The 14686-nt window shown below is 41.2% G+C and overlaps 1 protein-coding gene across 2 annotated transcripts in view; it reads right to left on the bottom strand.

Moving 5' to 3' along the window:
- Positions 1-14686, bottom strand: part of ANO2 (anoctamin 2) — a 126108-nt gene that overhangs the window by 67205 nt on the left and 44217 nt on the right. For both annotated transcript variants that reach the window (XM_063308379.1, XM_063308380.1), the window contains 2 exons: positions 10619-10753; positions 8471-8631 (listed from right to left, as the gene is read on the bottom strand). In XM_063308379.1, coding sequence (XP_063164449.1) covers positions 8471-8631; positions 10619-10753 — 296 coding nt within the window. The remainder of the gene's footprint in view (positions 1-8470; positions 8632-10618; positions 10754-14686) is intronic.

Raw genomic sequence — 14686 nt, 5'->3', positions numbered from 1 at the left:
ATGGCCTGGGTGCCTAAGCTTGAAAAGCACAATAGCATTTATTTAACTGGAATTTGGCTAGTCCACACCAAAGTCTGCCATTAAGAATCATTTCTAGCAAGGAGCATCTTTGAGATGGGATATATTTCTACCAGGAATATATGCTGTGTTTGAACAGTACAGATCTTTTTTTTTTTTTACAAATCTGGTATTTGCTTGGAAATTGAAAAAAGTCCATAAAGCTGAATTTATTACCACATTCCAGTCTAAATACATCTCTCAACAACTTTGATTTAATTCTGATGCTTCTCAGCAGGATTTTGTTCCCTTGGTTGCTATTTCTTTGTAGCACGTGCTGCACCAAGGAAGCTCGCTAGTGTCACATAATGGAAATAGCCGACCTCTCTGGTTTGTGTCCAGAATCTGATAATTGGGTAATTATAAGTCAAGACATGTTACAGGTCATAGTTCCTGTCCGGGTATACCCCCATGCCTTTCCGTCGTCTGTTTTTAAAGTCCTCTGAGCTGCTACCCATTAGCAAACCTCATGGTAATGATTTCCTTATGTTCATTAACAGCCCTTCTTTTTGCCTCTCCTCAATGACCTGCCAATCAGTTTCACTGAATGACTCATTCTCATAATGTACGTTTGCTTTGAGAGATTATACTTTCTCTATTAGAATAACCTTTCCAGAGTCTGCCCTATAAATGTATCTCTCTGGTACTGATAGCACTTACTTACAAACTAAGTCCAATTTGCTGCACGTTAGTTGAGGCTCTTCTCACAAACAGTAAAGACTTGTGAGAATTTTCAAAAACTGACCCAAGCTAATACTTACATCCTAATTCAGTGTTTCTCAACCCTGGCAACGTGAAGATGTACGGACTTCATGGCTGGCTGAGGAATTCTGGGAGTTGAAGTCCACATGTCTTCAAACTGCCAAGGTTGAGAAATGCTGTCCTAATTAATCACCAGCTTGCTCTTTCACAAACCAGGACAGTGGGCAGAGATCTCTCACTATCCTGCTGAAGGTCCTTCCAACCAAGTAACAACACACCACTTCAAGTGAACTTCCAGTGCTTTCCAAATTCAAGAGGGTACCCAGAACGTTTTATTCAGCCAATGGAAATAATCTTAGCCTTTGGGGACATCAGCAGTCAAAATGAATTCAGAATCACAAAAGGAAAGTTCCATTACCAAAAGACTCTAAATGTCAGCAGATTTCAAAGAATTACTTTATAGAGTTAGGGTTTATTTAATTTAATTTTTATTTATTCCAATAGAAGAGAATATCTGTAGCTGAGGGTTGAGCTGTGGAGTCCTTGATGATTTCTGTGCTTGATTGTTTGCTTGCAGACATTTCGTTAGCCAACTAGGTAACAGCATCAGTGCGAGTGAGTCTGGGGTTCAACCTAGCTGGATAATGAAAGATCTGCAGGTAAACAACCAAGCTCAGCACCAAGAACTTCACATTTTTATTTATTTTTGTATTTTACAATATTTGTAGACTGCCCCAATTAGCAAAGTCTCTGGCAAGAACTAAACAACAAGGCAAGTCTAAAAGAGCAGAACAACAATAATCAAAATAAACAGACATAATAAAGCAGCATCTACTACAGCTGTGCTGGAATAGTACAGCTTTAACTGCCTTGCAAGGTGGCAAGTTTTAGACTTTTTGTGTGAAACAGAGAAAAATGAACTTATGATTTATGGTTTTGATGATTAGACAGGATAGATCATAGAAAGAAGAGAGTTAAGAGATACATTTATAACTGTATTTATAACTATATTTATAATATATTTATATTATTATAATATCATAAGTATATAATATATACTTCTCCTTTCTTTCTTTTCTTTTTTCTTCTACTTTTTCTCTCTTCCCCCCCCCCATTTTGCACTTTTAGCTTTCTCTTTGATTTCTTGTCTTTTCTTTCTCTATATTTATTTATTTTATTTATTTATGTTTTATCCCACCTTAGTTTGTATTTGTTTTTATCTCCCTTAAAAAAATCTTTAACAAAAATGATATATATAATAAAAAAAAACAAGATGCAAGGAGTGAGGGAGTCAACTGCACCTTCAGGGAGGGGCGTGCCAAAGCACGTTCCGTGTTTCTGAGCCGGCTTTAAAGGCAGTCCCAAGCGCACCATGCTTCAGTGACCCAGCCTGGGTGTCAGCAGGGGGGCCGAGTCAGATTCTCCCAAAGAGCTTCCTGTTTCCATCACCTGAGGCTCCACAGAGTTCCATCCACTGCAGCATGTCTTCCTACTTCCCTGCTCTGGACTAACCTTCAGTTTGTTTGCTCTCATCCATCCCAAACAGACACTAAAATCAATTCAGGTATTTCACAGCCCCCTGACATCACTTGAGGGAGTTGTGAGTATCCTCCGTGGACTCTTCAGCTCCAGAAGACCTTCCTCCATGGGGCGAATGGAAGAGGAGGAGCATCAGATGGAACACTGAAGTCCCTAGCATCAAAAGCACGGAGGGAGTACATTGTACGCCGCCTTCAGCTCCTAAGCAAGAGGTGGGATATAAATCTAGCATTGTATTAATTAATTTATTTAAAAGATTTGTATGGCTGTCCATCTTAGATCACAACTCTGGGTGGCTCACAACAACAATAAAACCACAAAATAGTAAAACACCATGAAAACAAAGACACCCCCACCCCCCCAGCACCTCAGGCGCCCACCTGGGATGCCCCCAACCAGCCACCCACAGGCTCCATTGCACTCTGCCCCAGCGCCGGGGGGGAAAGCCGGCTCTTGACAGCGCTCCAGAAGGCTGAGAGGGTGGGGGCCTGCTGGATCACTGGGGGAGGTGGCTCCACAGGGCAGCGGATGCTGTGGAAAAGGCACACTTCCAAGGTCCCGCTGGAGGGCAATAGGTCAGGGAAGGGACCTGAGCGTGCCTACCCTATCTGGCCTGGTGGGGTGGGCAGATCCCCTCAGGGAGAGGCGGTCCCGCAGATCACCTGGTCCCGTGCCATACTGTAGAGGGCTTTAAAGGGGACAGCCAGCACCTTGAATTGCGTCTGGAAAGAAGCTGGGAGCCAGTGCAGCTTGCACACCAACTACATCGATCAGTCCCAAGGCTGGGCCAGGAAGGATCTGGCTGACTTACGCTCTGTGGACTGACACAAACTACTATCCGGAATTGAGAGGCCATCACATGTGCCAGCAGATCGTTAAGTCAGACACCGGCCAGTCACTATCCAAAAACATTATCTCAGAAATAAGCTCCCTGCTGACACCTTTGAGCCAGGGAAGCCAACATGTCCTCTCCACAAAGCACAGGCCGCTTTTCAGGTTCAGATAACAAGCCAGCTTGGTAAAAATGGAAGGAGAAGGAATTAAAAGAGAAGTTCTATTTTTAATTATTATTTTTTCTTTATTGGGTCAGGGAACATGACGGGTTACTAGGGGATATGCATCCTACTGGCTACCACCATCCTAAAATATTGGTATACCTACTAGTTTCCTGTTTTTGCACGTTGCCTGCTTACCCCAGGGCTGAGTCCCAGAAGTTCTCACCCTTGACTTGGGCCAGTTCCCATGCCTCCAGGGAACAAAGCATCACCAAGGAAAGTCTTTTTTGCAACTGTTTAGCTGAAATATACTTCCCCTACCTTCCTTTCCCTTCCTCTCTCTGCTTGCAGTGACTCTGAATCTTTAAATACATTAGAAGCAAGGAAAACAAACTGTACTAGAAACAAAACCAAACAATGACAAACCCCCACCATTGTCTTCCTTTGTGATAATGAATTATTAATGGAGAGTCACTTTAACTGAAAAAAGGAGAGGGAATGTTTTCCGAACAAATATTTGGCTTGCAAAGTGTAAACTTTGCTTGTGGAGTACAAATGCTTTGTAACCTGAGTATCTGGGCTTCTAAAGGAAGCTCATATGACGTTAGATCAGGTAATGGGAGCAAACTTCCTTTCCTGGTGTTAATAGCAAGCAGTCTCCCCCTTCTTTTGCAATAAAGCGGGGAAGATGAAAGATGCTTATTATATATTATCCTCTTACAAATGAAATAAAGCCAAGGCAACAGAGCATAAGTAACATGCTGTTCTGTGCTTCAAAGGTCTTTATCACACAGTACATAACAGGCATCCTCAATGTGATAAAGCAGCATTTTACTGAAGACGGCCTGGCTTCACTTATGAGAATAAAGAGGGATGCCAGTCAGCAAAAGGAAAGCTAGATACCTTCTGAGCTTATCTGCTACTGGGAGAGGATGAAATAAGGAATAATATGATGCTCAATATCTACCTAGTCCCCGCAGAACATGATGTTCCATTTTTGTGTGCTCTGACTGTCAACGTGGCTAGAATTAGATCTACTCACACACACACATCCGGCTCTTGTAAAATAGGGAACACGCATGCATAGTTGCTCCTTCCTCGGCCACATGTCTAATGGAGCCTACTTAGGTCATGATGTCATTTGCGTTCCTACATCTCCTCCCCGCCACCATCACCCATAGCTGCAGAACTGGAACATATTCAATGCCTTCAGGAAATGGGCACATTTTAAGAGAGGTGGTGCAACGGGGAGGAAGGATGATAATCCTCATTCTGGCCTAAATCTTAGCCTGCAGTTTCAAGTGTCTTTGCAGGTAATTCATTTATTGAATTTACAGCCCACTCTACCCTGTGATTCCAGAGTGGCTTTTAAAGTAATTCTCCCAGGCACACACATGGTTGTTCCTCTCTTGGCTGCTCAGTCCAGAGTCAGAGACCAACAATTCAAAGTTATAAATCAGCAGCTAAAGTCAATTCAGTAAGTAAAGCCATTCCATCTTCCAATCCAAGTTCCTATTACGGACTTCTTTCTGGCAATTGCGGTTCAAGGTCAAGACAGTCTCTCTCAGTACTGGTTCAGATCTCCAAAGAGGCTTCCATACACATACTCATGCCTCTATATCCATAATGCAGTTCCCTTTCAGGAAAGTGCAGAAGAGGAGTGAGAAATAGTAAGCAAAATAGGTTAACATTTAAAAAAAGAAAATGTAACTAAATCTAGTTTACCTCAACCCCATTCACTAGCCTTGCAAAACGTCCTTCCTTCTACCATGCCCACTCACTGCTTCATACACTGCCTTTAAGTTTTTGAATTTCTCACCTCCCTCTTTTGGAGATCTCAGCTCCATCCAACCACAACCATCTTCTCAACCCATTCACTCATCAGTTCTGTTTTGCAAATCAGGCTTCATTCATTCTCTCTGTATGATCAAGCCACCTCAATGTGTTTCTGTTCCACTGGTCACTCGCTTTTGTATACAGTTCACACTCATTTGGCACTATTCGTTCTTGATTCCATCTCTTCCTTTTTAAGTACTTAAGTACATTATTTCCAGTGCACTCAACTTCCTTTTATGCCACTACTGACATAACCCAACTTTCATGTTATATAACAAAGCAGAAGAAGCACAGAGCCATTTTTACATCTTTCCACCAATATTCTTTCCTTACAACAGAGCACATGCTGCTCACTATCCTTCTAGCAGTATTTGCATGTCTCAAAACTTCTCCATCCCTTTTCTCATCTTTGATAAACACTCCACTGGGGTCTGCAAATTCATCTACTTGCACTAGTTTTTACCATGTATATATAAATCACTACCATGCACAACTACCTTGGCTTTGGATATGTCATGAGTGCCGTTGAGCTAAAGTCATCAGCGCAATGGCACACATGACAATGGCAAGGAAATAGGTGAAGGGGTACAAGATAAGTAGCCATCAACCCACAACGACTAACGGCCAACAAACAATAACTAAACGGATCACGGAGCACACCCAAGCCATCAGCGCCAATACAACGGGGATCGCCCAGCTGAAAGCAATCAGCAGAGGAATGGAAAACCTGATGATGGGCGATCCCGGAAACCCTCACCCACCGGCAGGGCAACGTATTGGACAAAGGGGGGTGACGTGACCGCGAGCGAGGGGGCGCTGACCGGCGCGGGGTATTTAAGCCCCGCACCGGCGCGCTCCTGTCACTCTCAGCTTTTTTTCTACCAACGCTGTACCTGCCCTGCAAATAAATCAGAGCCTGATCCACGAACCAGTGTCTGAGTGTTATTCAGAGGCAGGCAGCGCATGACGATACATTTATTTGCAGGCTCATGTTCCTCAATGTATCATACAGTTGATCTAACATTCATTGTAAATCATAAGTTTGTTTAGTAAATAAATAAAGTTGGGTTCTCAGCTAACAACATGGGTTATTGGCATACAAAAATACTCTTCTTATCAAAGTGAGTATTTGTAGCTCAGGGTTGAACTGTGGAGTCCTCAGTGCTCTCTGAGCCTTGTTGTTTTCCTGCAGACATTTCATTGCCAGACTAGGCAACATCTTCAGTGTGAAGAGGGAGTGAGCCTTGTCCTCCACAGTATGTCAACTGAGAGCAGGGCCCACTCCCTCTTCACACTGAAGATGTTGCCTAGTCTGGCAATGAAATGTCTGCAGGAAAACAACAAGGCTCAGAGAGCACCAAGGACTCCACAGTACTCTTCTTGTTGTCCATAACCAACCATTCCTAATAGCTCCACAAGCATTCCTTGTACATTTATCCCTAAATACTGTATATTAAACAACCAAGAGGACAACATATATCCTTGCCTTAGTCTCTGCTCAGTTTGAACCATTCTCAAAGCATTCTATTAATCCTCATGCCAACTTTTCTTCTGCAAAATATAGCAGTTTTAAAATATTCAATAATCCACCTTCAACTCTAGTTTGGCACAAAACATTCTACAATTCAATCCTATTCCCTTCATCTTATGTTTTCTCCAAATCAACAAACATGCCACAAACTTTCTTTCTCATAGTCAAATGTTTCTGGATGACCTGAGGAGCAAAAGATCAGCTCTGCATGGCCTGGCCCTCGCTGCGCTGCAGCCCCCTAAGTTTGCTCACTATCACTGTTTGCCTCTTTTTTGCTGGAACTCTGCCAACCCCCTGGCCAGGCATCCTTAAGCCTTCCTTTGGAGTTTTGCATCCCCTCTTGCTCTCCTTCTACCTTGTGACCAGGACTGACGATCCCCCAACCATCGGATGGAGTTTTTAAAGGTTAATGAAAGAACTCCAAGCAGCTAACAGCAATCTTGCAGAGTAGAAGTGTGAACCAAAAAAGAACTTGCACATTAAGCTTAATTGCGTTCAGAAATAAATTCAGTCTTCACAATGTAGTTAGATGGAGAAAATAGAGATAGTTTACTCTTATTCAGTAGATCTGGATACAGGTAGGTTCATAGTAGGAAGCATTTATTCATCACTGGTTCTTTGTAGACACATTTCTATGTGGAATAGAAATGTCTGTGTGGAGGCAAGATGGTAGTGGGAGGAGCTGCACGCAGCACCTCCTGCTTGCATGTCTGCCCACAAGGTAATGGAGATTGTTAATCCCCAAGCCCAAGAAGAAGGAGGAAGTGGAAATCAGGTAACCCACGTGACATCCCACAAGCACAATGGAGATTCGATTCACTAGAGAGACCCCCTTATGCCTATGAGACAATGCTGAGTTGACCCCTGATAATTCCAACACCATCAGCACAGACAGGTTAAACAAGTGGCCCGGCCACTCTATAAAAAATTCCCACACTTTAGCATTTTTCCAATTTACCCTCTACATCTGCAGCCATACCATTTTTCAAAGTTCTCACAACTTTTTACTTCCTTACCTTGACATTTACAGGATTCATTTCCCTTTTCAAGACATTCCTAAATAAATTTCTAAAATAACCCTTCTGGTACTCTTTTCCTTCAGTTTCACCCCAAATCATTTTTCACTTTTATTTTGTTTTTCAAAAATATCACCAAATAAAACACTTAAATATGCAACATAATCTTAAGGATACCTAGACAGGTTTGAAGGCTCTTGTCTCATAATGGAAAGACAGGGGATCAGAAAATAGCCAACAGGCACCCTTATTTTTTAGCTACCAAGTTATCAGTTTGAAAGCAAATTCCTTGTTCTTATGAGATAACTGAAATCCAAGAACTGGGTTTGATTCCTAAACCTAACAATGTTGTCCCCACTAATTTCACAGTACTCCCTTTGGTGTACAGGAATCCATGCGCTACCATTGCCATGAGGTTCTTCTACACCTTGTCTGACATCCTTTAGATTCTCTTTCTTAGGAGAACTGGAACTGGTGTTAGTGAAAGGGAGGTGGAGATGCTGAGCAAACTCTTTTTCGTTTTTGAAAAGTCACTGGAGCAAAATACTCATTGTTTAGAAGGGGCTGCTGCCACTGTGAGAAATTAAGGGTGTGAATCTGCCCTATGGAGACCCACATCTATAAAAGAGCTTTCTTCCTGATGTCTGTCCATTCATATGTCACATGCAAGCTGACAGATGCTTGGGACTGAAAGGAGGAGGCCCTGCCTGGGCCTCATTTTACTTCCCCCTGCCACTGTTAGTTTCCCCTTTCAGTTTTTACTATGGTACAGAAACATTCAAAGCAAGACTTACCCCAGAGGGCCATGAAAACGGAGAAGAAGACCGTGGCTGGATTATCAAATAAATGGCTGGCACGTGCGGTACCACAAGCAGTACTGAGGTTCCAGTAGTCACACGTCTTGTCGCACAAAGGGCACATGGTGAAGGCATTATGTTGGTCACACATCTCCTTGCTGAGAAGAGCAAAGGCCAAAAGATCACAGGCTGGCGACATGCAGGGAAAGGTGTCTTTCCAGTTGTTTGCTATTATTGGAAACACATTGACGTGGCTTCATCGGGAGGAGCAGGCAATGCTTTCTCCTAATCTTTTGTGGGCTTTCTTTCTTGCCTATTTTTCCAGCAGATTTATATTCAAAAAAGGTTAAATAGCTGCAGGAGGTGGAAGCAAGGTGGGGGTCACAAAAGTCAAGATGGCAACCTCAATCATGACATTGACGGAAGCCCTGCTTCTTGTTGCATGTCCCATAATTTGAAGGGCAAGGGTTTGATTGCATAGTTGCAGGCCCCATCTTGTCTTTTTTTTACCACCACCACCCTTTCACATCCCTGGTTACAAGAGTAAAACGTGCTATGAAAAAGCAATAAAGAGCAGCAGGAAGAACATCCATTTGAAATGAAATATAGAGCAAATTAATACAAGAGGAGTGCAATTAAAACAATGAATAATGGAAAGATGGCCATGTAGTAAGTAAAATGACTTAAGAGTCACACCTTAACATTTCTTTCAATCAAGGATTCAGGCCTTTATTATAAGGAAATAAGCAAGCAGAACAGGGAATCCTTCAGAGGTGAGAAAATGTGGGTAGGGAAATGTGATTTAATCTCCCTGGGTCCCCATTTCATTCACATTCCCCCCACTCAGGTGCTGGCTGCAAATGGCAGAAGAACCCCTGAAGTGTTGGGAGAGAGGAAGAAATGATTAGTAGAAAAGGGCCCTTGCCTCTCCTTTGCCCTCTAGAACACGGTTTTCCACCCCCGTGTTCCTTCAGGCATCTCTTGGACCCACACTTGGCTCTCATAATGCTGTTATGACCTCAGAGTTCACAGACTCAGGTGCTCCTGGTTCTCTTTCTTTTGGAAGGAGGATGATGGAGGATGTAGGGGCATTTTGGAAGGAAAGAACCGAACGTCTTGGTGCAGAAAGAAGGAGAGAGAGAGAAAGAAGTGGAATGCTTTGGCCTCTGAAACTCAGCAATGACCTCTCCATGTCTTAGACCCAGTGTTTTCCACCACACCACATCCTTCAATTACTACCATACATTTCACATTAAGGAGGTGGAATGTGAAAACATGTTCCCCTTTTTTGGCAGTATAATCCTGGTGGGTTCTGGGGGGCATAAGAAGGGCTGTGGGGGCTCATGAGCCTCACCTCCATAAGCCAGCCAGCCAACCCATGAGGAGAGGCCCATGTGTGGAAACCCAAAACAGAGCAAACAGATGCCAAGGCTGGTCCCTGCATGCAGGATTTCAGCTTTCAAGTACAGTGGCTGAAACCCAGAAAATCATTAATATTTGTATCTATTTTTAAGTATCCTTCCAACTATTAGTATTTCATTTAGGGATATTTTCTAAGTTTAAAAGTCAGTGGAGAATTCAGTAAATACAACTTTGTCATCAGTTTATTATTTTAGATGCTAGAACATAGTACTGTGAAGAGTAGGAATCTTTATTTTATATACCATTTCATTTCATTTATTTTAGGGTAGCTCTTTTTTATTCCCTACTCATAGTTCATCTCTAATGACTATCTGGCTTCAAAACATATAATAAATACAAAGAGGGAATTAAGAGTAGGAAGAACAGGCAAAGGATTTATATATATACTGAGAATCCAGAACCAAGAGCTAGATGTTTAATGACATTTAAACACAACCATGGAAGGAAATGGGCAAATATCACCAACTAAAACACTTGAATTATAGGGAGCACTGAGGAATAAAAATCCAGGTCAAAGAATGGAGGAAATAATTGGGTTTATCAGGGACCAAAAGAGAAAACAACATTCTTGCTCTGAGTAGCTCTTCCTCTTTGGGTTGAAAACATTCTGTAGCATGTTCAGCTCCAGACTTGGTGCATTTTAGCAGATGCCCAAATACCAAACAAAGACCAAACCTTGCAGTGTTTTTGCTACCGAAGCCTACTGAGCGTGTGGCACCTTACCTTGGAATGTCTTCTTCGATGGTCAGACACCCGTACAGAAACACAATGATTCCAACAATAGAAGATGGAATGAGAAATTCTGTATATAACCCCAGCCAGGCAAAATACATTCCAATTTTTTCTCCAAAATACTTTCTAAAGAAAGGAAACATAACACAAAGGTAAAAAGATGTACACTTCTACAATTTGTCTTCCTTAAAAATGGGGAGATGTTTTTCAAAAAGCATCGTTACCATAGGTTTCTCTGGACATTTTATACTAGAAGCTGCAGGACTCATGCCATATTGAGAATATGATACAGATATCATTAGTTTTCAATGGTTTTAGTATGCACAGCTGAGAACGATTCAAGGTAGATAACAGGACATTTGGAATTGAGCAACAAAAGGCAGAATTTGAAGTCGAATTATGTACAAATGTTGAACATTGCTAAATTGTATAAACTTCTATTGAAATTTGAAATGAAAGAACAAGTGAAAGACTGTATTATAAAATGGGCAAAGAAATTTGGACACAATATACTGATGGAACAGTGAGATATAAATCTAATTAAAAGGTTTTACTATATCTCTGGTCTGCCACCAAGAAAGGTAGCTATTCAGTACCTCCCTTGTAGTATTTTACAATAGAGCAGAATTGAGCAAAAAGCTGAATTTCAATTGATCTGGACATATATTTTATTCTACTCTATTATCTAGCTAGTTTCTGATTACTGTTCTTATTGAAATAAAATTTCTTTTCTCTGCATTCCCCGCCCCCAAAGTAGTAAGATCTCCTTTGAACTGTCCGTCTTCCTTTAAAGTGAAGATGCCTAGAGTTGCCCTTGACTCTCGGTGACTTTGTAGATACTCTTTGGGGTTTTATTTATTTTATTTATTTATTAATCAAATTTAGCCACCGCCCATCTCCCCCAAAAGAGGGACTCTGGGCGGTTTACAGTAAAATCAAGCGCAAAATATAAACATTAAAATCTCATAAAACAGTTATAATAAAATACAGTAAATAAATAGAATCCAAGAAAGGTATAAAATCCAGGCTGGTGGGAGGGATGGTTATTCCCTACTTTCCCGCCCCAGGCAAGTTTTCTTGGTGATGAAATGGAAGCTGTTCAGTTTGCCTTCCTGAGTGTTTTTGGATTTATTTTCTTCAACTTCCTGGTGTAGCATCCAGCCCCAGGATCTCCCACAGGAATCATCTATCCAAGGATTAATGAGGCCACACCCTGATTGATTTCCATATCCAGAGAAGGTCAGCCAGCTCATCAGCTATGCAGGATTAATACATAGAAAAACCTGCCTTATTTCCTTTACCAGTTAATTCTAAGCCTCATTTTTTCTCTGCCAAACAAAAAACGTACTTTTCTGGAATGGTGTGATTAATTTATCAGGCTGTCTACCAGTGTAGAGGCCTCCATGCAACAACATAGATTCAGCACTACAATTTATGATTGTTTTTCTGATTCAAAGCAGCCTGAAGAATGGTCAGTGGGGAGAAACTATTTAAATCTTGATTTCTCAGCAAAATTTACGATTCTGAGTTGATCAGACACTTCTCATAAATGCTGGAACCAGATGATACCAACAGTTTGACTCAGGAGATGAGACACATAAGATCCTTCCCAGAATTAGTTTAACTGTAAATACACACAACACTCTTCTTTCTGGTGCTAGGAAATATTCTCCCCTCTCCTGTGGAACTGAGATAATTCAACCAGTCATTAACTCCTTTTATGCTGAGCAAAGTACAGAAATTATTTGGCACTTTCTCAACACTTCTGTAATCATCTGCTTTTTCACATGGGGGACAAACATGAAGATTATCGTTCTTCTATGACTAAAAAAAAGGAAACAGTGATTTTGTACTGGAAGAGTACTGAAGGTGGGAAAGGCTTTCCAATATTTACTTCTGCATCCTCCCTATACTTAGATTTGTAGTCTTCTCAGAGTTACACATGCAGAGGAAAAAGCAACAGAATATTGTGCAATGCCTCTTTACTGCTACAGCTTTTCTTCCCAAGCCGGGCTAAGAAGCTTGTTGCACTAATGCTACTGTCACCCAGGTCCATGAAAGATGCTTGGGGAAAGGCAGGGGTGGGGGGCTCTTCTTGTAAGCTAAGATTTAGAAGTCACCAGTGAAATGGAAGGATTCAGAAGACGATTAAATTTAGCCAGATTGCCCAACGGATTTGAAATGCGGTGCCAAATTGTCTAGCTTCTCAGGGGAGAATTCTTGTCCTGGCAAGGCCAGAGATTGATTGATTGATTGATATAGATTGTCTGTCTGTCTATCTATCTATCTATTATCTTCTATCTATCATCTATCTATCTATCTATCTATCTATCTATCTATCTATCTATCTATCTATTCTTCTATCTATCTTTCATCATTATCTATCTATCTATCTATCTATCTATCTATCTATCTATCTATCTATCATCTCATCTATCATCTTCTACAGACCAGATTTCCTGGTTAATTCTGACACCGTGGCTACCTCCTGGTACATGTGACAACTCTTCATACAAGTCAACAAAGAAACGCGGGACTTCTTTGTTGCTACAGTTGGATACAACACACCCTACTGTACTCCACAACCATCCCAGGAAAAGAAAGGAGTTCATGTTGGGACTTGGATTGAGAGAGAGAGGTTAGATAATATAAATGTAGTGTTACCTTTACATTTATCAATAGCATGAGCAAATAACATGTATACCCAGACATAATCTTATTATGAACTTGAACTGGAAGGGAACAGTACAAAAGAGAGAAAAAATGATTTGCTGTTGCAGTTCTAGAAAAGCCATGTCAGTCTGTAGAGGCTCAAAATCAGGACTAACTAACTAACTACCATTTAGTAACCACCCAGAGTTCCCCGATGGGAGGAGATGGGCGGGGATAAATTTAATTAATCAGTTAAATAAATAAATAAATAGATTTTGTTAAAAGACATAAAATTTCGTGAATGCTTTTTGTAGATGCCACCTGATTTTTTGCTGTTGCAAATACTTTTTATTTGTACATCCCATCACATTTTACACTCATTTAGTTTTCCTTTGGAAACTCTCTAATATAAACTCAAGCATTTGCTGCCTAATTTTTAATTTTTCAAAAACATAATTATTCTTGGCCTCCATATTTCAGTAGAGAATTATATAAAAATAATAAATATTTAAATAAACTCCAATTAATGAATTGTTTAAATACCCTTATTGTATGAATAACCAGAATATTTAATTAGTATTTAAATAAGTTAAAATGGAATTTGCAGAAATACGAATGACACGCATTCTTGCCTACAGCTGATCACTTTCTGTTGGTGGCTGTTTTCATTGTTGCCCTGCTGAAAAATATAACTCCACTGGCAAAAAAGGTCAATCTATTTAAATTATAATCTTTATTATCCCATCAAAAACTAAAGTATGGCTAGTTAAAGCATTTGCATCCTATCAATCCTCCACAAAATTCTGGGCCAGCAGTCTGCAAGTTAAACACTCTGTTCCGAAAGAAAGAAAAACACATCTAATGTCAGCCCCATGAAAACACGATATTCTGCTGACTCAGAGACTGATAGAGACAGCGACCTGGTTCTTTCAGACATTTTGGACCATACCTGGGACAACCCCTTGCTCTTCTCTATGGAGGGTCAAGGCCAAGGCACCCTGTTGCTTGTCCCTGTGCTCTGTTTCTGTGCAATGCAAGATGAGGCACCTTTTAGGACGAGTCCTAGTGACTGAGGACTCAGAGAACTGAAATTACCATCAAAGATCTTGGAGATGTTTCTGTTGGTGTCAGTGGTGTTTCTGCTGATCCCCCGATCTCTCTGTGGATTGCGATAGTGATTAGTTTCATACATTTTGTGTGTGCACATGTGCGTGCACCCCTTCAGGTCAGTCTTGACTCCTGGCAATTGCCTGGACAAGGCCCTGCATGTTTTCAGAGGTGGTTTGAAAGAGAGAGAGAGAGAGGGACGGACTCCAAGTCACCCAGCTGGCTTCGTACTTAAGGTAGGACTAGAATTCAGTCTCCTGACTTCTAGCCTGGTGCCTTCACCACAACACCAAACTGGCC

The sequence above is a fragment of the Candoia aspera genome, chromosome 7 (genome assembly GCF_035149785.1).
Source record: "Candoia aspera isolate rCanAsp1 chromosome 7, rCanAsp1.hap2, whole genome shotgun sequence".
In the NCBI taxonomy this organism is placed as follows: domain Eukaryota; kingdom Metazoa; phylum Chordata; class Lepidosauria; order Squamata; family Boidae; genus Candoia; species Candoia aspera.
The sequence above is the reverse complement of the archived record's forward strand: the minus strand, read 5'-3'. Positions and strand labels throughout refer to the sequence as shown.